The sequence below is a fragment of the Anoplopoma fimbria genome, chromosome 13 (genome assembly GCF_027596085.1).
Source record: "Anoplopoma fimbria isolate UVic2021 breed Golden Eagle Sablefish chromosome 13, Afim_UVic_2022, whole genome shotgun sequence".
Classification (NCBI taxonomy): Eukaryota; Metazoa; Chordata; class Actinopteri; order Perciformes; family Anoplopomatidae; genus Anoplopoma; species Anoplopoma fimbria.
Window position 1 is genome coordinate 6338409 of NC_072461.1, and position 24700 is coordinate 6363108.

Below are 24700 nucleotides of genomic sequence, written 5' to 3' on the forward strand. Positions count from 1 at the left end.
AACGAGTTGATAAAGTTTACGAGCAGCACGCGAAGGCAGCATCAGTTCCTATGGAGACCCAGCCCCCTCCCCCCTCCCCCCGTCTCTCTGGGACGGCCCGCCCGCTTGCACTGCAGCAGTGAATTGTCTGCTGATTCACTGCAGCTCTCTCTCTCTCTCTCTCTCTCTCTCTCTCTCTCTCTCTCTCTCTCTCTCTCTCTCCTCTCTCTCCCGGCAGCGTCACTCTATTTAAATTCACGCAGACCGTCGCTGTCTGCATCTTCTCCTGCCGTGCGAGGAGTTTGTTTTTTAGCCCGAAACAAAAAAAAAAAAACCCAACATAAAAACGCCGGATAAGGTGTTGCTTTTTTACTCACACCAGCTTATATTTTCTCCCTCACGATGACTGCAGAGATGCGGCGCAGCAGCACGACTCCGGTAAGACAAGAGAGAAGTTTTGATTTAAAAAAAAAAAAAAAAAAAAAAAAAAAAAAAGAAGCGTTTTGTTCATCTGGTCTCGTCATTGTTGAGCAGCCCGGAGCCTATCTGCTGTGCATATAAAGTGACCGGGGCATTGGTAAAAAAAGTTGAGCAGCAAACTACCTCCAGCGTGTGTTCATTCATTACTGTCTGGAGCCATTGTTGTGTTTAGTGAAACTCTTGGTGCAGGATTTTTTGTCTGTTTTTTAAACTTCCTCTATCAATCAGGGTTTGTCTTTTCGCACGTGTGGAGGTGGTTTCGTCAGAGCAAAAAAAAATAAAAAATCTTGACTTTATTATTGAGATGTTTTTATTATCTCACCACCTGCAAGACGTTTACTAATCAGTGGCTAAATGTAGGAGGACACTTTTCGTTGTGACTCCTAGAAACCTTCTTAAATCGTCTTTTTTTTTTTTTTTTTTTTTTTTTTCAATGTGAAAACGTGAGCTGCTGGAATCGTGTGTTTTACTGTTTGTCTATATTTAGCTAGCTGGGCTTAATCCTTAAGTCTTATGTAATGTAACAGAAACATGTTAAAGACACCCCGTGGCTGGCTGTTATTGTGACTGCATCAGTGTCTTTTTTTCAGAGTAAAGTTGAAGTTATGCTCAGGTGGGATAAATAATTACATTGTCCTTCTACTCACCTTAAAGACACATTTTTTCCCCCCCACCTCCCTGAGACAGTAACATGTAGTTTTCCCAGCTAAAGGTGCAAACAATGGGCTTATTTTAGCTGCATCTAAAATGTCCTAATAATAGGTTATTGTTCTAAGAATCAAAGACAGCTGTATCCTTTCCTCCAAGTGAAGTTGCCAAGCTTGTGTCAGACTAATCTGTGATGCCTTCTGTTCTTTTGTTTCTTATCGGTCTCTCTCATAAGTATCTTTAAGGGTGACAGCAGCTGTGGTTGTGCCTAACGCAAAACTCCCTATATAGCAGTTTTCACTGATCATGTCTCCGTCACCAGGTCCCGATCAAAAACATCGAGAGGGAGCTGATCTGCCCGATCTGTAAGGAGCTCTTCACCCATCCGTTGATCCTGCCCTGCCAGCACAGCGTCTGCCACAAGTGTGTCAGGGAGCTGCTGATGCTGAACCATGAGGACTCCTTTGACGCCGGCTCCGAGTGCTCCATGCCGGGCAGCCCCAGGTCCAGGGTGCCCTCCCCGTCCATGGAGAGGCTAGACAGGCTTGTGAGATCAGGTGGGTCTCGGGGTAAGGAGTCAAATATATCTGTTTTTTTCTCTTTTAGATTAAATAAATGTGTGCTAACAGGAAAGATTTTATTACGTAGAGATTAGTGCAGGGAAGTGGATCTCGCATTACTCCGAGGATGAAAGCATGTTGAGTCTTAAATTGGAGCAACGTTCGTGCTATGCTGTTGTGCAGCCTGATTATGTGAGCTGATGGAAGCTAATGATCTTTGAACAGGAAGTGTGAGTATTGAATTGCAACTCAGACCGTTTATGATTGCTTCCATGTAAGACGATAAGAGTTTTGCAGCAGTCATGCCAACTTCCTGTTGCATTGTATTCCTCCCAATTCCCTTAGATACAGGTTTTAGTTCTGCTGTAATCTTAGTGGCGGCCTTCAACAGGTGGCTGGAGCCACAGAACAAAAGGTTTAAAACAATTTCTCAAATAAGGAAATATGTAATTAAAAAATAAAATAATGGCATGTTTGATTACCTGGCAAACAAAAAGGGTAGTAGTAGTTCCACTGTGAAGAGCAAGTTTTTAACCAATGCAGATTAAAGGTTGAGAATAACTCTGAGCAAGACAAAAAATGGGCCAAGCATTCATTTCTGATATCTGGTTTTAGCGTGGCACAGACACTGCCCTCCTCCCCCTCTTGTCCTAGATAAACGAGAACAACCATAAACATGATTTTATTAATTTTACCGCTCAGCTGTAACATTGTCAGTCATCACCTTTTTTCCTCTAATCCTGTCTGCTTTTACAGGCTTCATTAAAGAGACAGCAGGGGAACTTGACAAGCTATAATTTGTCTACCACCAGAAAAGAAATGTTGACAAGCTCTCTCAAGCCCTAATTGTCTCCACTGTCTGCCTCTAATGGCCCAGGGGCATCAAACATCCCCTTCAATCATGCGTTCATTTAGAAAATGTTTTAGGAACAGATTTTTCATTTCACATTTAATCGGATATACAGGCATAAGAGTGTGTCTTGTGTACACATGAGTGAACAAAGCACATCTGTAAGCTGCTTTAAGATATTTTAAACTCTTAAAACCAAGCTGAGCTGGAGGGAGGGGAAGGTGTGAGGGGGGTGGGTTACAGTTTGCTGAAATAACCTGTCACAACATTTTTTTATGTTCTCTGCTGAGCACATGCGCTGCTACAGCCAAGCTTGAGCAGGTCAATGTCCAAGCCTTAAAAAACAGCATGGATGGACACAAGGCTTCCCTTCCTCCCTCAGAGGGCTCTGTGATACACGCCATATCGATAAAGATGTCGTCTCATATGTACTCTTTTGTGTCCCACTTCCATACTCTGTTATAAGTCGAAGCAGGTTTTGAGTATGTGGTGTGTTCATGCTGAGAAAATAACAAAATGAAGTAAACCTTTTAAAACGGTAAGCATGCATACTAAAAGCCTGCATTGATGTTGGAAGAAAATGGAGCAGCTGCTCAAAAATCGACCCTCCACTACAGAAAGCAAAATAAGTCTTTGTGAAGTTTAGTTGTCAGTAGTATTCAAGCTGCAGTTTGATGTCTCATGCTGCAAGTATTGTGTAAATGATTTCTCTGAAAAAAACGTTATAATACAGAATTGGCACTGAGTAGTATGGATTTGGTACATGTACAGTAAATGCATTTCCTTAAGTCAGAATGGTTGACATCAAATATGTCTAATCAATGGCCCATACTATATAACACTGAGTGACAGGTGGTGTAACCTGGTATCCATTTTAACTTTAAGATGCCAAAAAGCCTCAGAGCCATAATGAGGTGCAGAGCTACAGAGATCCCCAGAGTACAGTGACTCTACTTTTTTGGGATCTATTCAGCCATTCATGTTTCAAAACCACTGAGAGCAGGCTCTCAAACACAGCCTGCCTCATTCAGTCTCCCCCTTCAACCTGAATGAGTTCATTCTTCACAGACGGGACTGCATCTGTTGACGCTGGAAATGGTCAAATCCTGCTTTTTGGGTAAACAAATCTTGCGCCTTGCTGGAAGCCAGTGTGTGCAAAAGGACAAGTCTGTCATTTCTGTACTTTCATTCTAACGTCTTTTTAATTGATGCACTCAATTGAACTCCCTTTTTAAAACTTAATTTAATGTTTTAATTTACCAGCGTCTCTTAAAGAAACAGAGTCCGTTTAGTCAATGTGAGGTTGTTCCCGTGTTAAATGCATTTAATCAGCAGATTACAAAACACAAATACTCTCTGTGCTAAGATTATTAAGGGAAACCTCAAAGTACGTTATGAGCACATTAACTCCCAAACAGAACAACCAAGTAATTCTGTAGACGACCTCCAACGCTGGGAGATCAGATCATCGGTAGCCACGGTGACGCAACCTGCCTGTGAGGAATGAATGAGGGATTAGGTGAAGGGAGAGAAAGAAAGGACTTAAGGCTATATTTATCAGTGCAGCTTGGACAAGCCCTGCTGTGCATGGACGGAGGGAAGGCGGTCACTAAAACTTCATCTGCATTGTTTCTCAACTTCATCTTACTTTATGTTGCCAGGGCGCAAAACAGAGCATGATGCATTTATGTTCAACAGCTAACTCTTGACAAGTGCTCTTTAAAGGAATCATTTGAAATGTTGGGATATATGCTTATACATTTTCTGGCCAGCAGTTGGAGGACAAGATTGATGCTAGTATGTATGCTAAATATAAAGCTACAGCCTGGACAAGGTTGCCTTAGCATAAAGACTGGAGGTCCTGTCCCCCTTACTGTTGCTATGCCTGCCAGGCTTTCTGTTCTCGCACGGCACATTATGCAGTTTACATTGATAACGATGGAAGATTTACCACTTGAAATTAGTTTTCAATTAGTTAATTGGTTTTTAATTGAAGACAGAGGTAGATACAAGCAGTCCTCTCATTTCTAACTGAAGATCATCGATTTGAGCTTTCACTGGCAGATTATATCAGCTATAGCAAGCAAGTTTATTAAGCTATCAGTAGCTAGTAAGAACCGCTGATGTTTCTAGATGAGTATTTTTAAAAGCAGAATTCAAAATGTTGTGATTTTAAAGACTGGGGATAAAGATGCATGCCCAATGGGGCAGGGTTTAGTGAACAGTAAATTAACACGTTTTATCTACTTGGTTTAATCTATACAGAAACTAAATTGTAACCGGTGGCTAGTTTGTAGTCGTGCCGATAGACTGTTTTTTTTTTTTTTCTCTCTCTTTGGACTGAGTCAAGCTAGCTGTTTCCCTATGTTTTCAATATTGATGTTGGCAGAGCTAAGCTAGCCATCTCCTGGGTTTAGCTTCATATTTAGCAAGACAGCAAATAAGCATATTTCCTAAAATACCGAACCATTCCTTGACAAAATTGACACACGGTTTTCTAGTCATGAAAAGTTGTTAAATTCTGTTAAGCTGCATGAATTTCTGATCCATTTGAGAATGTAAATAAGTGCACAGATCAAGAGTTAATTGTACTTCCAACTGTTCACATCCTGTATGTATATTTGAATCACTGTTTTATATTTCACTCTAAACTGCATAACAAGACTTTTCCTTCAGTTTACTTTTAAGTTGTCTTTGTTTCTCAACTGTCATGATGTTTAAAACAAAAATGGTTTCTCACGTCACTTCACATTATGTATGGTTTCTTTTTTTTCTTCTTGTTGGTCTCACCTCACTTCTCTGTTCATTGCTTGCAGCCACAGTGCGAAGGTCGTTTGGAAGTCGAGGTAGACGGGGGCTCCGTGTTTTGAGTAGCTGTAGTAGTGAGTACAGTGTTACTGGAAACCCTGTGAAACCCTAGTTTGGTTCTACCTTTTCTCCACTAGTCTACTTAGCCCTGTCAACACGACCATACAAACTACATGCAACCACCGGTTGGGTATGAATTTTTATCAGGAGCCGCTTTAGTCGCTGGATGTAATGTTGTAAAGCGCATTTATTCATTTTTGTTGGACACTTAGAGCCAGGTAATAATAGTTAAAACCATCTACCACTCTTAAAATGTCCACTGAGCTTTAAAGGATCAGACTTTTTAAAAATCTAGATCAACAAGGAATTTAATTTTTATTTTTTATTTTTTTTTTTTAAATCTATGTTGAGTCAGCATATGAAGAGGCGGACTAAAGAGAGGGGCGTAAATTAGGAGAGATGAGAATCGAAGGGAGGTAGAGTCCTTGCGGGAGTTTTGGCAAGTGATAAAAAGGAATTGAAAGGAGCCAAGACTTAAATTAATGAGAGAGAGAGGTGAGGATGTTTCCTAGGAGTCGAAGTGGGACAGGAATTTGTGTGTGTGTGTGTGTCTGTACACTAGCTAAGCTTAGTATTAATTTCGTAAAAAATGTTGGCAAGTAAAGCTGCTTGATTGAGATGGAAAACTGTTAGTCTCTGCAGTTTTCCAGTTAAACAAACAAACACACACAGACAGAAAACCTACAATATGTTTGGGCTTGCTTAGATTCTTAACACTTGCTGACTGATGTCTGGGTGCCTTTAGGACACTGTTTCTGCTTCACTTGACAATCAGTGTTTGAAAAACTGTTCATAAGAATGCAGACTTGTTTCAGCCTACCTTTAATCGTTTTTGGGATGATTAATGAGTGAGTGTGCCAGATTGCAGGCCAAGTAAAACAACACTGATGCTAGTTTTGTTTGTCAGATTAGGCCAGCTAATGCAGCTATTTGACATGCTCAGTGGATGTTTTTAAGAGTTATTTTTCCCTTTTTAAATAGCCTGTCTTAACATATCCCCTCCAAAGAATAGACAGTAATAGGAGCTACCTCCAAAATGAAATAAAACGGCAGCAAAAAATGAAGATGTGGTGTCAGACTGTAATCTGTATAAAGATTAAAGTTATTAAGAATCTGTCTCTGGCAGCCACTGAATTAACGTAATGTCAATACATGTATTTGGATAGCGAAAGCACATTCAACAAGCCTTATTAATCAGGACCTTTACAGATTTATGTTTGCAGTAGAAAAGGAATGATTATTGTACCTGGATACTACAAAAGATTCCTTGAACTGTGTGGCTGTATTAAGTTTTTTAAAATATGAATCTAAATGTGCAGACATGATCACGTTTACAGTATAATTTCATAAAACATAAAAATGCTACATCAGTTCAAGCAACCGTCTAAAGATTTGTGCAGGGGGAAAAACGAGACCCTTTTGCACTGCAATGACTCGTCAGTTTTTTTTTACCTTCGGCTCTGCAGATCCACAAATCAACACGCGCACACACCCACTTTGCTGCAGGCATCTCCTGTTCGCTTCCTGTTCCTCACACCGGCTGTCCTGTCCACAGTGTGCAGGGTCCCGACACAACACGCACATGAATGAAGACATGCATACATTCAGTGTGAAGGCTTTCTGACAGAATTCTCCTTTCATCCGATGATTTCACCTAACAAGACCATGTTGCCTTCATCGTCATTGTCAGACTAGGTTTTTCATCGTAACGTTACTCCACATTGCTACGTTTGCCTTTTATCATTTGCATTCAGGTCGGAAGGGTAATCAATCCTTGGCAAACAAAGCACAGTAGTTTAGTGTGTTGTCAGATCACTGGCAAATGTTGCCTCTAGGTAGTAAACTGTCCCTTCACTATCACGGTCCTCCGTTCTGCTCACATCACTCTTCATGCAAATGGCTACACATATCACATAGTTTATGTTTGCTGTTTTGCCACTGCTTTTCCCTCAGCTGCACCTTTTTTTTTTTTTTTTTTTTTTTGCAGTGTTATTTTGTCGTAGTGTTCCTGTATTTGGCTTCTCCTGAGGAGTGTTTGATTTAATTTTCAGGTCCTCGGAAACGAAGTGGAAATACTGGCTTTCATACTGAGATAAATCCAGCACTCCTTGCTTCCCCTGTCCCCCAGAAACGTGAAGCAATACTTTATTTGTCATTTATTTTGCCGTGTAGTGACTTCAGTTTGCTGTCTTTGAGTTCTGCACTCCCCAATGCTTGCTTCTGTGACGTGACCTTGTGTACAGTTCCCTTATTTCCACCTCATGTTACTGTGTTGCTGCTTTGTTGCGATGCTGCTGCATCAGTAACAAGCACAGTGTTGTGAGGAAACTCTTGAAAGCAGTGTTGCTTTCAGAGTTTTGTTGTCATGTGAAAATAAGTGTTGATGCATTGACCTGGACATGCGATATGAAAGTTCACTCACAGGACATTTTTGCTTAAGTTCTACTTCACGCAGTGTTATTCAGTTACATTGCTTGATTTTAAAATCCATCATATTTTTATTTTGTTGATCACTCATTTTAGGAAAATTTTATTATTTCCATTGTCCAGCTCATTGTGTGCACTTCCATACTCTTCATTCCTGTTGTAATGTTAAATGACTTGCAGTGTGATATTAATTACTCATACAGTGTTTTCTCTATAAGCTCCAAGGATGCCGTCCTCCCTGTAACTATCCTGTGTGTGTTCGCTCTGCCCCAGTACTCTTGGAAAGTCTCTCTTCATAGACTTATTTCCCTGTAATGACAACTAGCCAATGCATTGCCTGTACAGATGTTTTGCTCCATACATCCATGCCCTTATGGAGAAGTGGTCATTATGGAAATAAGGCACAAAGGGAGACACACTGAGGCCCCATTTGTGAAGGCTTATATCTGCTATCAAAGGCATTTTTTCCTTAAGATCAAACTTGGCAAGTCATGCAATGATGTAATGCTGCTTTGTGAATCTCACCCAGAGTGTGTTGAACACAAATGGGTGTTCACATTTTTCAAAGCCCCTATTTGACTCTCTTGGAAACTATGCCTTCAGTGTAATTTGAAGTCAAAGGACATTGTTGTTCATATGTCAAAATAGGGCCTCAGACAAGATTTGAAACTGGGTGACCGAAAGCCATGAATCCACATAACACATGCTCTTTTCTCACTTGTCCGTCTTGGCTCTCCTCCAGGCTCCATCTCGTCACCGGGGTGGCGCAGAGGTTCAGTGACTCCCCGGGTCACCACCATCCCATGCCCGGGCTGCCAGCATGACATCGACCTCGGTGAGCGCGGCATCAGCATGTTGTTCCGTAACTTCACCCTGGAGAACATCGTCGAGCGCTACCGCCAGGCCGCCCGCGCAGCCATCGCCATCATGTGTAACATCTGTAAGCCTCCGCAGCTGCAGGAGGCTACGAAGAGCTGTATGGACTGCAAGGCTAGCTACTGTAACGAGTGCTTCAAGCTGCACCACCCCTGGGGCACACCCAAAGCTCAGCATGAGTATGTTGGTCCCACCACCAATTTTAGGCCCAAGGCAAGTACCGTCCGTCCCTGCCTTGTGAAGGCTTTGTCTTTTTTATCTCCGTCTATCTGTTATTTTCTAAAGACGACCAAACATGATGTGAACTCAGTTGGACTATGAACATCTCTCAGAAGCTAGGTTATCACATGAGTCCAAAGTACACTTTAGCATGTATAGATTTATTTAAATAATGTTTGAGAAGACTTGAGCTGAAAATCTTTCACCATCTGGGTTTTCCTGATCATGAATTTATGGTCGGGAATATCTCTCAATACTGTAGTTGATCTGGGCTTAAATTATAAAACAGATTATGTAGAAGTGGAAACATTTGTGTGAATATTTCTAATCAGAATATTTGGAGTGTTTCAACACATCTCCCCCTGTGACTGCTGAATTGATTGGAGATCCAAAACAACCTGATTCATTGATCTTAGAATACTTTTGATATTTGTATCCTTGTTGGAGTTAATGGCTTTGTCAATACTTTGTTTCTCTGTCCAATCTGTCTATGATGCGTTCTAATGGGGATCTTGGCAGTAAAAAAAAAAAAAGTGCTGATTTATATATTTTTTTAGACACTTCAGGAAATGGCTCACAGAGAGCTGTCTAGATGCTTCTTAAGTTTAGACCATGTTCCTGTTTCACTTCAGCTAGTTTTGGATCACTGTAGAAGTTAAATGCCTACTATGTATGTACTGTCTGGGATTTTTTAACTCTTGTTGTTCTGTTAAATATCTCAGGTGCTCATGTGCCCAGAGCACGAGATGGAGAAGGTGAACATGTACTGTGAGGTCTGCAGACGACCCGTTTGTCACCTCTGCAAGCTGGGAGGATCCCACGCCAACCACAAAGTCACCTCCATGAGCAGTGCCTATAAGATCCTCAAGGTACCACATTCAGACACCTTAACTCTTTGAGAAAGAATTCTGCTACGTGCGAGTCTTATTTCAACACACTGGAATTTGTTATGATGCCCTCTGTGATATGTAATGAGTCATTTTGAGTGTAACACAATACTGTCTTATGATGGAAAGGATTAAACTGAGCTTGAACAGAATGCCACCATCAAATACTTTTAATGGAGTTGTTGCAAAGCAGCACTACAACTTGGAAGCATGTATGTTTTTACACAGAAATTGCCAACAAACCATTTTTTTGATGATATTCAGTACAGATGGATTTTTGTTGTGCTGTACCGCCCACTGACTGATCCCTGAAGCTCTCATCTCCTGCTGTAATATTCATGTCTGACCCGTACCTGTGCTGGCACCGGATCTTAGATATCAGTCTCTCTCCTTTTGAAACTGAAACCCGAGCTGGCCAACTGGGTTAAAACTAATTGGTCTCACGTGTGGTCGCCAGATTTGTGCCACTTGGTGAAGAAGAATTTCAATCAGTTTGAGTGTTTGCTTTGGATTGTGTGGAGATAAAACTGCCTGGAGCAGAGTGGCTCAGCAAGTCCAGGCAGAATCTGGCTGTCAACACAGCCAAGCGATTGAATTTCACAAACACTATGGTGCTTAATATTTAATGACACCATTTTGTTCCCCATGATTTTGTGAGCATTGTCTCTACAAATTGTTGGATAGGATGTCCTGGACAGTCCTGGAATCCTTCGTCAGCCAGGAAGTAGTTGTGGTTACACTTGCTTTAAACAGCAATGCACTCTATTCATATCATTGTGATAGTGTATGTTGTTTGACACATAGCACCCCCTGAAACAGGCTCTCACATACATGGTCATACGGGACACTCTGCACATGACCAGAACAGCTGCAGCTGCAGCTGTGAATATGATATAAGATGAGTGGAAAATGCTGTGACCCATGTCGAGCATGGGAATGTGAGCACAAAGTATGAACTGATAAATCCAACCCTATTCCTTAAAATGTCACATTAATGATATCTATTGTCATCTTAGTGCCTTGTAAGTGTGTATGTGCTTCAGAGTTTCAAGCCCTTTTGAAACTCATAATATATGCTGCTGATCTCTTATTTCATCAGGAGAAGCTGGCCAAGAGTATCCATTACCTCATCAGCAAAGAGGACCAGGTCAGGACTCAGATTACTGATCTGGAGGTGCTCATCAATCAGACCGAGGTGAGAGAGCTGACTCATGCTGCTATAAGTCCTTTTTTCCACTCTGCTCACAAAATCAAATCTCTAATACCTCCTTCAAATATAGTTCAGTTGGTAGTTCTAGAAAGCAGATGAAATCCAAGTGTTGTCTTTTCTCAAACAATACAAAAATGTATTTAGCTTTCACAAAACCAGCTAGTTGAGTGAAGGAACAATTTAACATTTTCTGTGAACGAAAAAGGAAGGTCACAAAACAAACAGTATGCAAACCACACAAACAAGGAAGGGAAGGATTTGCATTCTAGTTTCCCTGTTGCATGTCCTTCCCTTTTTTACTTTGATGCTGGTCCTAAATGGGTAGTGTTCTATGCACCTACGCTTTTGGTGTTTTGTAAGAGGAGTATGTTTGGGTTGCTGTATTTGTTCAAACATTTCTTTGATCCATTAATCCTTCTCTCTATATACTTAAGTTGTGTAATGCAAACTTTTAAGCTTCTGCATCCTTAAATAGTACCTAAGAATGGGGGTGACGGACAGTGTATTCTTAACTGCGTTTATAGCCACCTTCTGTCAAAGTAGTTTTAATTCAATAAAACAACCATGATGCCAATTAGTTTATTACAATAATACCTTTTAATATTACTGCCACTTGTCCTTCCCTACTTTTGTATTGGTTGGAAAATGATCACATAGTTACATGCTGACTTAATACTCTGACCCCTCTTAAGAAACGCTTATTGTGCATATGTGTGTTTTGGGAGGGACATATGAGAACATTTTATTTGCTTTGTTCAAATTGATAACAAAATGATCTTCTTCTTAAAGGATAATGGACAGCTAGCAGAGCGCCAAGCCAATGAGCACTTTGAGCGTCTGTTTGAGACTCTGCAGGAGAGGAAGTCAGAGATGCTGAAGTCCATAGAACAGTCTAGAAGCCGACGCCTGGATCAACTCAAGGTTCAGGTATGAAATGCAAGGACTGAGTTTCATTTCTATAGTGGATCCTCTACATTCATGCATGCTTCCTTTACTCATCATATTCTTGACTGTAGAAAAATAAATCATGCTTTCATTTAACCCAGGAAGAGTAACCTTCTTCATTGATCATTTCCTTTATGTCTGAATAGGGGTGGAACAGAGTCTCAATGTATGACATTTGTTCTGGGGATGCCACTTATTTTAATGAATAACAAAATGTTAAAGTACCACGACTTTTTGAAAATGTGTCCCAGGTGGAGGAGTACCAGGGCATGCTGGAGAACAGTGGCCTGGTGGGCTACGCTCAGGAGGTACTGAAGGAGACGGATCAGTCCTGCTTCGTACAGACCGCAAAGCAGCTGCACATCAGGTAAATCTGTGTGATGCTGACATCACTTTTCACAACATTTCAACTAAAGTGAATGATGAAGAGTTTAATGGCAATTTGCTTATGTATTTCAGAAGATTTATATATGTTTATATTTAGTAATTTGGACTTGAGGCCAATTAGTTAATGTTTGTATCATGTTAACTGTAATCCTGTAATATTTAAATTTTAAAAAGTGATAACCCAGGATGTCCACCACTTGAAACTGTCAAATTACTAATTATGCAGCTTAGTTATGATTATTAGATATAAATTCCCTACAAATAAAAGAAGCTTAACTTGATTATTCAACAAGCTCCACAATCACATTCTTGTGTTTGTTAGGACTTCATCAATCATTAGCCATACCTTTTTATAGATTCTCATTGGATTTCACTAGTGGCATTTGGTCCGTTGGTGTTGGTGTTGAAAGCATCAATCGGATTATGCGTTTGGTTGAGTGTCAGGAACACATGAAGGCACGTGCACAGAGGTTACAAAACTCACGGGCTGTTAAGGGAAGACTTATGCCGCAGTGTCCAGTCAGCGCTGTCTTCTGCTCTAAGCTGACTAATTGATCTCCATTAGCCGCTTTGGATTATCGGGAAACCCTTTTCACTCTCAAGAGCATGATACTGTAGAATGTACATTTTTCTTCTGTCAACAAGGTGCTTATTTTTAATCTCCTTTTTCACTTGTACAAGCCAATATAATATAGACACAACTACATAAATAATGCCAGAGTACAAGATTGATCTATAAATATGGGGGAGCACACCTGATGTATTACAATAGTAATTCCATGCTAGTCAAGATAAGCCTCCAATCAATGAATATAAACAAATGTTGGTAACATTTGTGTATGTGCATGCACATTAAATATGTATACCTTGTTTGTTCTCAGGATCCAGAAGGCCACAGAGTCTCTGAGGACCTTCCACCCTGCATCTGACCCCTGCTTTGATGAGTTTGTGCTGGACACATCCAGAGAAGAAACTCTGCTCAAAGAGATGTGCTTTGGTGGAGGTACAACCAATTTATTTCAATATTTTTTTCAATATTTACTGTGACACTCTAACAGTGTTAGAAAAAACAAGAAAATTCAATCTAAATACTTGTTTTCTTCTCAAATACATACTTTAAACCTGAATGAAAGTCCTTTCCCAATTTTACTCATGAAGTGTTAACATTTTTTGGGGCTGTTTTGCAACTCATGTTTTGTTCTCGTTCAGTACACTGCTCCACTGTAGTGTTGTCTCACAGAAACTTTGTTAAAGGACAAGCTGTAATGAGAGCTTGACCATAATTGGCTGGAAAAAGTGACCATTAGTTCATGTCAAATAAATTATGGTAACGTTTTCTGCTTCTATTCAGCTCTAAAAATGAAGAAATACTTGTTCATGTGTCCTCTAGACCATGGCAGAACTTGTTTTATAACGCAGAGTTTTGCCACTTTAATGTGTTGGTTTAATAGAATAAACTTAGCCTTTTCTGAAAACCAGACATATGGTCAGAATGAGCTGATTGTCATCACTTGTCCATCACATGCACAGCCCGGTGAACTGTGCTGTGCTAAGAGGTCAGAGTTCATCTGTAGGATCGACAGGTCCAGCCCTGGACACACTAAAAGTGTGTTTTACTGCTCTCTGAAGCTCGGCCAACAGCAATATGCTGATTATATTGCTGCATAGCACTCAACTGTCAAAGTGCTGGTGAAACAATTTTTCCAATACAAAGTAAAGAGATGTACCTATGGACAACTATTTCTGCTGAAGAGCAATAAAGGACTGAACAGCTTGTTGGGTGTTATCATACGTAACAGCAAATGATCAATAAAAGTTTCCAAGAGCAAAGATCGTAAGTCTGCGGATAACTGAGTAGGTTGCAAAAAAAGTCTAAATAAGGAAGTGTTAATCACAAGGGCCACTGAAAGATCAGTCATTGTGTACGTCAGTGCCTGACAAGGTCTTGACATGATTCATAAAGCAGCTAGACTGATTGTGTTGCGTGTGGTCAAAACTTTGATAATCATTGTCAAATTAAGCTGTTTGTCTTCAAGGCTAAAATCCTTTTCACATACTAAACTAAAACCAGAGAATTATACACATTACACTGCCATAATGCACACTCAAACTGAACATTATTGCATTAACATAAGCATAGTGTGGCGTTTGTGTTGGATCCACCTGAGTCACATTCCATACTAAATTGCATAATGATAGGATTTGAGATTGAGACAGACTCGTTACGACTGAGTGGTGGTTTCTGGCTGTGTGGCCGAGGCTTGTTGCCTGTCTAACCTGACAACATTATGCATGTCAGTGACTCGGGGAGAGTATTATAGAATATCATTGTAGCCGATAGTGACGGTTAGTTGTGACAGCTCTTTCAGTCTAATTTAGCCAGAGGCTGTTGACTGTTGGATGAGGGCAACATGGGGGGAAAAAAGAGCCCTGTGTAAATGGTAAGATGGTCTGGCTCAATACAAAGTAAACGGTTTAGATTTGAGTGGCAGCTGTGCTTCCAGACAATAGCATTAAAACATTTTTTTCAAATTAGGAATTAAACGTATTAAACGAATTAAACATAAATTTAGACCTAGCTGAGGTCTCTTTGGCGTTGAGCCGTCACCCCTCAAGTGGATGCAGCCAAACAACTGACAGTTGTCTCTGACTGTTGGTGAGTTTGTTGCTGTGGGCTTTTGTTGCTCCTCTGGAGCGCAGCCCTGTTAGCTTGTTTAAAATCAGTGATGTGAGATTTATGTCTGAGGCTACTGTTGATTCTGTCTAGACTCACGGACCAGTGGACTAGAAACGGACCACTTTCTGTACAACTCATTAAAAGAAAAGAAAAAAAACGTTGGATAATCATTACACCAATTACAGTGTAGTTGATAGTTTGATAAAGGAAATGCTTTAATACTTGGTGTTTTCAAGAACATTGGCTACTTTCAAAGGGATAAAATGTGTTTATGTTGCAAGCCCACATTTGAAGTGAAGAGAAATGACAGGAAAAGTTAAGTTTTACTGAAGGATTTCTACATGTCTGAATATTAATTTCACTTTTGAACATTGTTGAAACGGCAACTATTCATAGGACACAAAGAAAGTAGGATTTAATAAAAAAGAGGGTGGAAAAAGTAACATTGCACAAAATGCAGCAACCAATTGCATCACCAGAACCTACACTGTGCAAAGATGACAAGACGCAACATTGGGCAACCATTTAAAAGCTGTGGTAGCACATGTGATCTTTTATTTAGTTTTTGTTTTATGTTTTCCTTTTTTAAATTTGAATATTTACAGAACTGGCAACAATCTAATATGCATTTACACACAATCTTTTAACCCGGAAAAATATACAATCGTTATCGGTGTGTTCAATCATATTTTTTGGAGTTTGTGTTATTGACAAATTAAGACATCTACATTACTACTTCTCATCTCTACTATTTAAGTGAAAAAGAGTGGAAATAAATCTGCTTGTCACGATCCCCAAATTATGTTATAGTCGCATTCTCTATTCTGCTGTTTTCTTTTTGGCCAAACAATACCCAATACCTTCATTCAGTCCTCATTTTAGGCTTGTTTTAACATGACTGAATGTTAATCTGTTTGCCTCTTTAGACTTTCCTACAATCCCAACACTGGAGAAAATGTTTTTTTCATGCAAGAGTGTAGCCTAAATGAATCTCTGCTGCATGCAGCAGTTGTGTTGCAGTCCCATTAAAGTTTATCTTTAATCTTATTATCCTATGAGAGCTACTGATGCTCTTAGTCGGAGCTCAGAGAGTGAAAAAATGCTGTAGGGGCATTAATACACTGCAGTAATTTAATTGAAGTCTTGGCAGATGATGCAGCAGCAGTGAAAAACACTATTGTATCACTGGATAGTGCCCCGAAGCTCTTATACATCCTTTTCTGAAGGAAACTGAAAACACATCTATGTTCATGGAAAAACCTGAGGCTGATTTTTAATTCAGTGTCTGAACTGATTGCAAAGACGTTGCTATTATGTTTTGTCAACGGAGAGTATATAATGTCCTCGTAACAGTCATAGAAAAACATAACTCAATAGGCTATTGTCATGTTTTGAATGTGATTGGCAGCCATCTTGATGGTGTATAAATCTGTATGTGTCGTGTTTAGCTCAATGACTATAGCTTCTCAGATGCTTTCTAGTCATATCTTCCCTTCTTGGATAAGGGCGTGTTTGTGCTCTCCCATCTTGAAACCAGCTGCCGATTTTGACCCCATGCTCTGCTTCTTGAGGGGCTGTGAAAGACTGTGTTGTCAAGTGTAAATGCCCGTTTGTGGTCTATTTCAAATTGGAGTTTCCTCAAAATGTCAAGCTGAAAACATTGCTTGTATCAACTATTTCCACTATGAGTCAAAGTTGTAATTTAATAAACATCCTCTAAACAATATGACAAGTTGAGAGTCCAGTCCTCTCACAGTTGTAAGAGGACAGAGGAATTAAAATGGACACAAGAGAAAGTAATTCCCTGCTGTGTAATTTGGCCTGGCTGCTGTCTGGCAGCAGCCTTCACTGTATGTGATCATCAATAGTGTTTGGGGGGGGTTTTTTGGAGCCTGCTGCCTGCTGTGTTGGATGGCTAACGGCCGATTTTGTTTTTTGCCAATTGGTCCATCTGTTGGAGATGTGTGAAGACATAAAATCTTATTTGTCATTATTAGCGGCTGTTTAGATTCTAATAAATAATCCCTATTATGTGATTTCTATTTCAGTGGTAAGTCATTACTTTCCTTACATACTATTCATCTAAACATGGTGAATAGAGCCAAGAATAAAAGTATTAAGTGTCCCTTACAAACAAACTATAAAATAAGCATTTCTGAGTTCCCACCTTCCCAGTGGTGACTAGATGATAACAAAAAAAATTGGACTTAAGACAATTTTTCTTTTTTGGTCCATTCTCCATGTCAAAATTTTAAAAGGCCCCTTCAAGTTTAACCTTATTTGATATCTCTATAATGCGTCTGAACATACATAAAGGTTACCTACAGGGCAGTGTAGTTGTACATTAAATTAATTGGGCTATAAGAGGACACAAGCTCATGAGAGTTGAGCCTGGGAAAAAAGACTTTGGAGACCGAGGATTAGCCAACTGACTTCTGAGGCAGAGAAACTCTTTGTAGTGGCGAAACTGGTCAGCCAGGGGGAATCTGTCTGTAGGGGGAAAGCACTTCAGAAAAGACATTGGGAATGTCAAAAGATGGAGGAAAAAGGAAGGGTAGAGAAAGAGACGTATTACAAAGGATATGAGGAGGGGTATTCTCACAGGGAGAATGAATGAGTGTTGAAAAATGACTTGCTCTTAGAGAAAAGACGGTGACCTACATGGTTACAGTAATGGGATTCTGATCCTGGAGAAAAATGAGGTCTGGGTTTAGTGAACAGGCAATGAAAAGGTGAATTGAGTGGGTTTTGTTGATATACATTAGAAGATGGATGAGAAGTGGGTTGCAAATATTAGGCTGATGTAGGGAATCTTTACTGACAAAAGTGATGGGGGAGTGAGGGGAAAAATGAAAGAGGTCAGAAGAGGCCATGGTAAAGAGATGAAAGAAGGGAAATTGCAGGTGAAAGTAAGAGAGAGAGAGGAAGCTAGGTGCCGTTGGTGTTGATGGTTTTACAAAGTGCATTTCCTGGCAGTGAGTCGATTTGAAAACCTCTTAACAGGCACCATTATGCAAGGCAGTCTTGTCCATTGTCCTGAGTGGTTAGCCCTGATCCTGACAAATCTAAGCTTTGCCACACTTACACTGAGGCATTTGCTTGAACCTAAGATATTGAGCTGAAGCACTATACTAAGCATGATTAAGACACGGGAGCTTTTACTGGAATTTCCTTCTGTATAAGTAGTACTGTAGTTTTTTTTTTTCTTTCCCCCATTTATGCACAAGATCGGTTACATATCGCTAATAAACGGAAGCAAATTTCTCAGCATAAACCTCCTTTTGTTGGCTGCATTTCAAACACAACATTTTACTAATTTTTCTTTTCTTACTCCGCTCCAGTTCCAGACCCTCCTCTGATTGACTTGTCCAATAGCAGAGTCTATAACGAGGCCTCGATCTGCTGGAGGCTGTCTGATGACTCCCTACCTACAGATCACCACGTGCTTGAATACCGAAGGTTGGTGCACACATACAAAGAAATAACAGCAAGAGAAAAGAAGAGTTGAGGATTGTGTACATCCACAGACCAGCTATATGCCTGTGGTTAAATCCAAACTACTTGTTTAACTATAACTCCTTTTTCTCCAGACTTGGGGGCCCAAGCAAGTCCCCGTCCCAGGAGGACGGTGAGGACAGTGGGGTCTGGACGGCTACAGACAGGGTGTACGGTCCCAGCGCTGTGGTGTGTGACCTGGACCCTGACAGCCTGTACTCCTTCAGGGTCAAAAGCTGCAGGAACTCCATGTTTAGCCCCCACAGCCCTGAGGTCACCTTCCATACACCACCTGCAACCGGTAAGCCCGCGAGGCTGGACGAAGTTTACCAGAAAATATTTTACCCATGTCTGTTAACTTTTCACCCCATGATGGGTGTGTGTTCTTGGTTTTTCCTCTGAGACTTGAGTTGGACGTAAAGGGAATGTTAGGCATTTTAGATGAGGTGTTAATGAAAAAAAAAAGACAGCATAACCATAAACTGGATTATTTTTGTTCAGTTCAGTCTGTGTTGTTGAAGCTGAGTCTATTAATTAATGAATTGACGAACTGTTTATTGACAGAAGAACCAGACCCTGTTGTTTGGCTTCTTTTGGCCAAGCCAGCAGCGAAGCTCCTCTTTCCATTTTCCTTCCCAGAGCGCGTTTTGCATTTTAATTTTGGATAATTTTTATCAGATGACAGATGCTTCACTATTTTAAATTTGTAATTCTCGTGCAGCATTCCCGATGGAGGCAATGAAGCACAATAGTGTTTTAGTCTTGGTCTTTATCACCATGGTAATGGCTTTTGTGTTTTTACATGGCTGATGCCAATATAGCTTGTGTGTGGGTGTGGAGGGTGTTGGAAAAGAGACCTGTAGTTTCATCTGTTGCAAGCATTTAAAGAATTGCGCAAGGTGGAATACATTAAACACAATCATCCCCAACTATCTGCTGAACTCTAATTCAAATCATTTCCTCCCAATAAGGGATTTTGTCACTTTGATTTATATTCTGCTTGGCAATCATTTTATTATCCTCTCTTTGGAAAGCTTGCACTGATAATTAATTCTCTGGGATTTGCAGAGGTGTTTTCTGTGGTATTGTCACTTAGGTTTGACACACTTCAGACTCCACATGTTCCCGTCCCATGGCAGGAGGCTGCATCAGAGCGAGTCTGTTTCAAACATGCATACGTGACACGTCACTCCCTGATCTGACACGGCTGTGCTTTGGTGTGTGTCCTGTACAAGCCTTGTCGTTTGTGTTGTGATGGGAGCTTCCACATTCCTGTGCTCTCTGGTTTGTTTAAGACTGAGTGGATAGATTCACTCTGCGTCACTAATGAGGTGAAATTTCAGGCCAGGGTGAGGGGCAGAAGACAAAACATACAATGGAATTGTATTTTTTTTTTTTTTTCACCAATACCCTTTTAAACATTATAAGGACTTAACAAAATGTAAGCACTTAGATCTTTGCTTGTCAGCATTAATGTCTTGGTAATGATTCCAAGCCCAGCAAGGAACCAGCATGTTAAACGGCTAACAAAGGGGTTGTGTAAAAAGCACTGAACTCACAGATTTCAAGGTCTGGTTGAGAGAGTTAGTTTGTCCCAGGTGCTGCTAATTCATCATTAACTCAATGTAAAAACAAAAAAAAGTGTCCATACTATAAATATCAAGGTCTACATTCTTTACTGAATGTCAAATTAAAATATTGCTGCTTTGGGACTAATTTCATGCTGCATTAATCACGTTTGCCCCTAATTTTATTTCATAATTTATTAAATTAATTAAATCAAATTAAGTTACAGTAGCAAGCAGATGTCACGGGTTCTTTTGCAACACGGATGTTGCTATTTCTGTTGCATATTTAAAAAAACAAAGACAAGACTTTATTCATCAGACAATACAAGGTTATAAACACCGGATGGCTCATGTCTCTGTCATGGCACTTGAAGATAGCGGTCAGTATTGGTGCATCCTTGCTGACTTCACATGAAGCTGCAGCATTGTTGTCTGTTCAGGCAGGGTCATACTACAATTATCATTATTATCATGGCCTAGTTGTTTAAAGGACCCCAGACACATGCAAATGAGCTGGTCCTCCCCAGTGTAGACCTCCGATTGCACTGGATGGTTGAGTGAACAGGCATAATCATGTCAGCCTACATGTGTCCTGGATTATTGTAATTGTGGCCTTTTGGCCCATAAACTATTTATAGAATGCATTTAATTGAACCCAGATGATGAATAGAAATGGCAGCTGCACATAAGAATTGAGGACTGGGTTTCATGGCTGTTCTTCATGGTGTGATGATTATGATGATGATGATGGCAAGTAGGGCTTTGCTTAGCTCTAACATTGTGCTATAGTGCCCTCATGTGGCAGCTCTCATCACTTACACAGCTCTCAACCCATTTATTCCCCAACAGAGAGAATAAACCACTGCCTTTTGCACAAATTGTATGCCCTCACAAGATTTTTTTTTTCTTGGTAACTTAATGCTTTTTTCCCTCATTTTACCCTTTCTGGTTTCTTCCCTCATTAACCTCTTCCCCCCCACCTTCCTCTTCCTGTGTTTTGTCCACCTTTCTGCCTTTATTGTCTACTTCCATTTGTCTTTCCTCTGTCTCATTCTCTCCCTACCTCTTCACATACAGCTTTTGGATTCCTGTTCAGCGACAAGTGTGGCTTCAGTACGGATCGGCTCATTCTAAACAAGCGCCGGGACACTGTGGAGAGCGTGGCCAGCATGGCCTTCCTCCTGGCAGCAGAACGTGTGCAGACGGGCAGCTACATTGGCATAGACTACATAATTGGGGACACGGGCATCTCTCAGGGAAGGTATGCCAAAAAGTGACAACACAGAGACTTTGTACAAAGAAGTTGTGTCCAGCAGTAGAGTTAATTTGCAACATTACAAGTTACTTTTGCGCAGGGAGTCATTGTTAGATTTTTGTCTAGAGGACAGAGCTGCACAAACATTTGGCAAATGGAGCAAAATTTAGGCAAACATGACAAAACCCAGGCATTGTAGCACACAACATGGAAGCCCTGTCAATATGTCATGCTATCTGGAAATAAAATATTCAAGAGACAAGAAGCACAGGGTGTTGGGATTATTCTACTTTCACCTCTTAACCGTCTTTATCAGCCTCCACCAGATTTTTGCACCAGAGGTGTCAGAGGACGAATACAAACCTGAGCGTATCAACGGCTCATCCCACTCTCAAGTCCTGCAGTAATAAACGTGATCGCTGCGTTTGTTTTGCAGACACTATTGGGCCTTCAAGGTGGAGGCGTACTCCTACATGGTTAAAGTTGGAGTGGCCTCTGACTCAAAGCTGCTTGAATGGTTTCACAATCCCAGAGACACCAGCAGCCCGAGGTGAGAGCAAGCACGTGACGTCTACGCACACAACACACGGCTATCATCTACAAAGTTTCCATTAGTAATTGACATGTGGTGAAACCTAAACAAAAATTAACAAATTCTGTTTATCTGTACCTTTGCATACCCGACTTGCACGGGCACACGCAAACATTCACAGGACAGAGATAAGTGCGTTTGAGTCATACCTAATCCAGTGATGTAAGAGAACCAGTATAAACCCGTAAAGAGCTTAGTCTCAGACAAAGCCTGCCTTTCTCACTGGATCAGCTCGTGTAAAAGCATTTAAAGAAAAATATTTATTTACGCAAATACATTTAAAAACTATGGTTATTACATAATGCATACAAGGTGATAAACACCGGGCAGCATTCAACTAGTCATGAGGTTGAGTATATTTTCTTCCCTTTTTTTTCAATTTATTTTTATTTTTTTATACAAAGGTAAGTATAAATAATATTTTTTGTATATTTATGTAAAAAGGCTAACATGAAAGGTTAACATAACTCTCCAAATTCCTTAATTGACAGAAAATGAATTTATAACATATTCAATATTTAATTATTTGCCAAAAATTCACTGGTTCAAATGCCTAAATGTGATTATTGATATTTTTCAGGTTTTGTTTGTCTTCCTTGATTGTAAATTTTAATGTATTTTGTGTCTTGGACCAAACGTTAGAAGATATCAGTTTGGGAAATTGTGATTTTACATTTTACTAAACAATAACTTGAAAAATATTTCAGCAGATAAATTGATGATAAAAGTAATGGTTTTTGCTTTAATTTGAGCAGATCATTACTCTGCTCTCTATTTTACACAGGATTATGATTCTGGCTTTGACGTAGGTTTCAAAACATTTGATACAAACTAACAACATTATTTCTCTCTCTCTCTAATCTCCATCTCCCATTTTCTTCTTCCTCTTCCTTTCACCAGGTATGACCATGATAGTGGGCATGACAGCGGCAGTGAGGACACTTGCTATGAGCTCTCCCAGCCCTTCACCCTCCTCACACTGGGGATGGGAAAACTCTTCATCCCCAAGACTTCTTCGTCCTCCACTGTCTCCAGCGCAAACGCGGCGTCTGGTGACCCTGGCAACCGTGTGCTCCCCATGCCCCAGCGCCTGGGTGTGTGCCTAGATTACGATGCATGCCGGGTGTTTTTCTACGATGCCGACACCATGAGGTGCCTTTATGAGAGGCAGGTGGACTGTTCGGGAACAATGTATCCAGCTTTCGGGCTCATGGGCAGCGGCAAGGTTCAACTGGAAGAGTTCATCACCGCTAAGAGACTGACCTTCTGAGGAGAGATGGAGAATGTGGATACATTGGGAGCTGCATCTTTGGCATGTTCTGGGAAGAGCAGATTTTAATGACAGGGTGATGGAGTACAATCCAAATAGATTTAAAAAAAAAAAAAAAAAAAAAAAAAAAAAAAAAAAAAAAAAAGGTGGGGCGAGGCAGATGTGATCAGGGCCTTCAGTCATAAATGTGAAAATGGGAGCTCTGCCACAGACTGACCTACTTACAGTTGGCATGTATAATGTATGATCCATCCACAAGAGAACGACGCTGAATAGAAGTGTCCACATACAAAGGTCTTCAGAGGTTGGTATCTGGTATGTCAAAGATCTTCTCTACATACCAAAGTCTCTATCTGTTAACTGTAGTTGACCTGGTTTTGATTGCCAGCTTTGATCAGCTGTTAATATAGTGGAATACGCTGCAACTAGTCTGCAGCTACTTTAAATCTTTGTTGTTTTAACATGAAACGCCTTTGAGCTTACACGTACACTTCCTCTTTTGCCAGGTATATGGTCATAGATTAATTTGTGAGTGTTAATTATCGTGTGATCTTTATTTTTTGGGCTCTTCTCTGTAACTGTTTGTCTAAAAGTAGCAGCATAGGTTTAGATGTAATCTTGGTGGACCTAAGAGCCTTGTAGCTACTATAAAGCTAGCGCCTTTGTGCCTTTTTTTTTTTTTTTTTTTTTTAAGGAAATGGGTCCCTTAGTTCGCTCTAGCTAGCAGATATTGGTGTCATTGCACAAGCATTATGGAAATACTAAGCATATATACTGTATGTGAGTAATTATTGTAGGTCGTTTCATCGCACATGGGTGTCAAAGTTATAACAGTTGATAGCATTCACTATACTTCCCTTTTTCCTCTTGACTTTATCACAGAAAACACTACCTTTCCTCCTTGTCACAGTTATGTTCAGCTGTTTTTGCACAATATGATGATTGAAGCCTCACACACGATAATCTTAACAATCATCACGTTTTGATCACTACCTAGTCGGCTTCTTCACTTTAAATGTTGTAGACGTAATCAAGACATTAATGACTCACAGTGACTGTTCACCATAAACCTAAATCCTGGAGTAGTTACTTTGATTTTTTTTTTCAAGCCTAACACTGTTTGCACAGCACTGAATGTGACTTATGCACTATAAAATCAGCCAGGTACCAGAACACTGTGTACTTGTATCCAACGTCAGTTACACAGCTGCAAAGTCACTAATGGCCAAAGCGCGTAGAAAGTCGAGGCGCTGACTTAAGTGCAACACACCACTCTGTGGCCTAGCTGCCTTTAACAGTTGAAAACACACAAACACTGTTCTTCAGGTTCTTTACAAAAAGTGCTATCACAAAACACACTTTTCAGTAGCTCTTTACTATCAAAACCACCGTTTACTTGCAGTGCAGACGCTTAAAGTGTAGCATATTAGTATGTCACTGGTGCGATCGTCTATCAGACAGATCACGTAAGTAGTTGATTGGCTTTGATTTAAATCAGCTCAGTCGT

At 40.3% G+C, this 24700-nt stretch overlaps 1 protein-coding gene across 2 annotated transcripts; it reads left to right on the plus strand.

The window, feature by feature from the left end:
- Nucleotides 1-236: 236 nt before the first annotated feature.
- Nucleotides 237-24059, plus strand: trim36 (tripartite motif containing 36). Of its 2 annotated transcripts, none has more exons than XM_054611193.1 (13): nucleotides 237-417; nucleotides 1430-1676; nucleotides 8555-8901; nucleotides 9630-9776; nucleotides 10894-10989; nucleotides 11794-11931; nucleotides 12201-12316; nucleotides 13218-13339; nucleotides 18355-18472; nucleotides 18604-18809; nucleotides 21154-21337; nucleotides 21768-21881; nucleotides 22824-24059. In XM_054611193.1, exons 1-13 carry the CDS (start codon nucleotides 382-384, stop codon nucleotides 23191-23193), a joined length of 2241 nt encoding a protein of 746 aa, XP_054467168.1. In that variant the 5' UTR covers nucleotides 237-381; the 3' UTR covers nucleotides 23194-24059. The 2 variants fall into 2 exon arrangements, with proteins under 2 accessions (XP_054467168.1, XP_054467169.1); XM_054611194.1 differs by having other exon boundaries at nucleotides 238-417; nucleotides 1430-1664.
- Nucleotides 24060-24700: the final 641 nt, after the last annotated feature.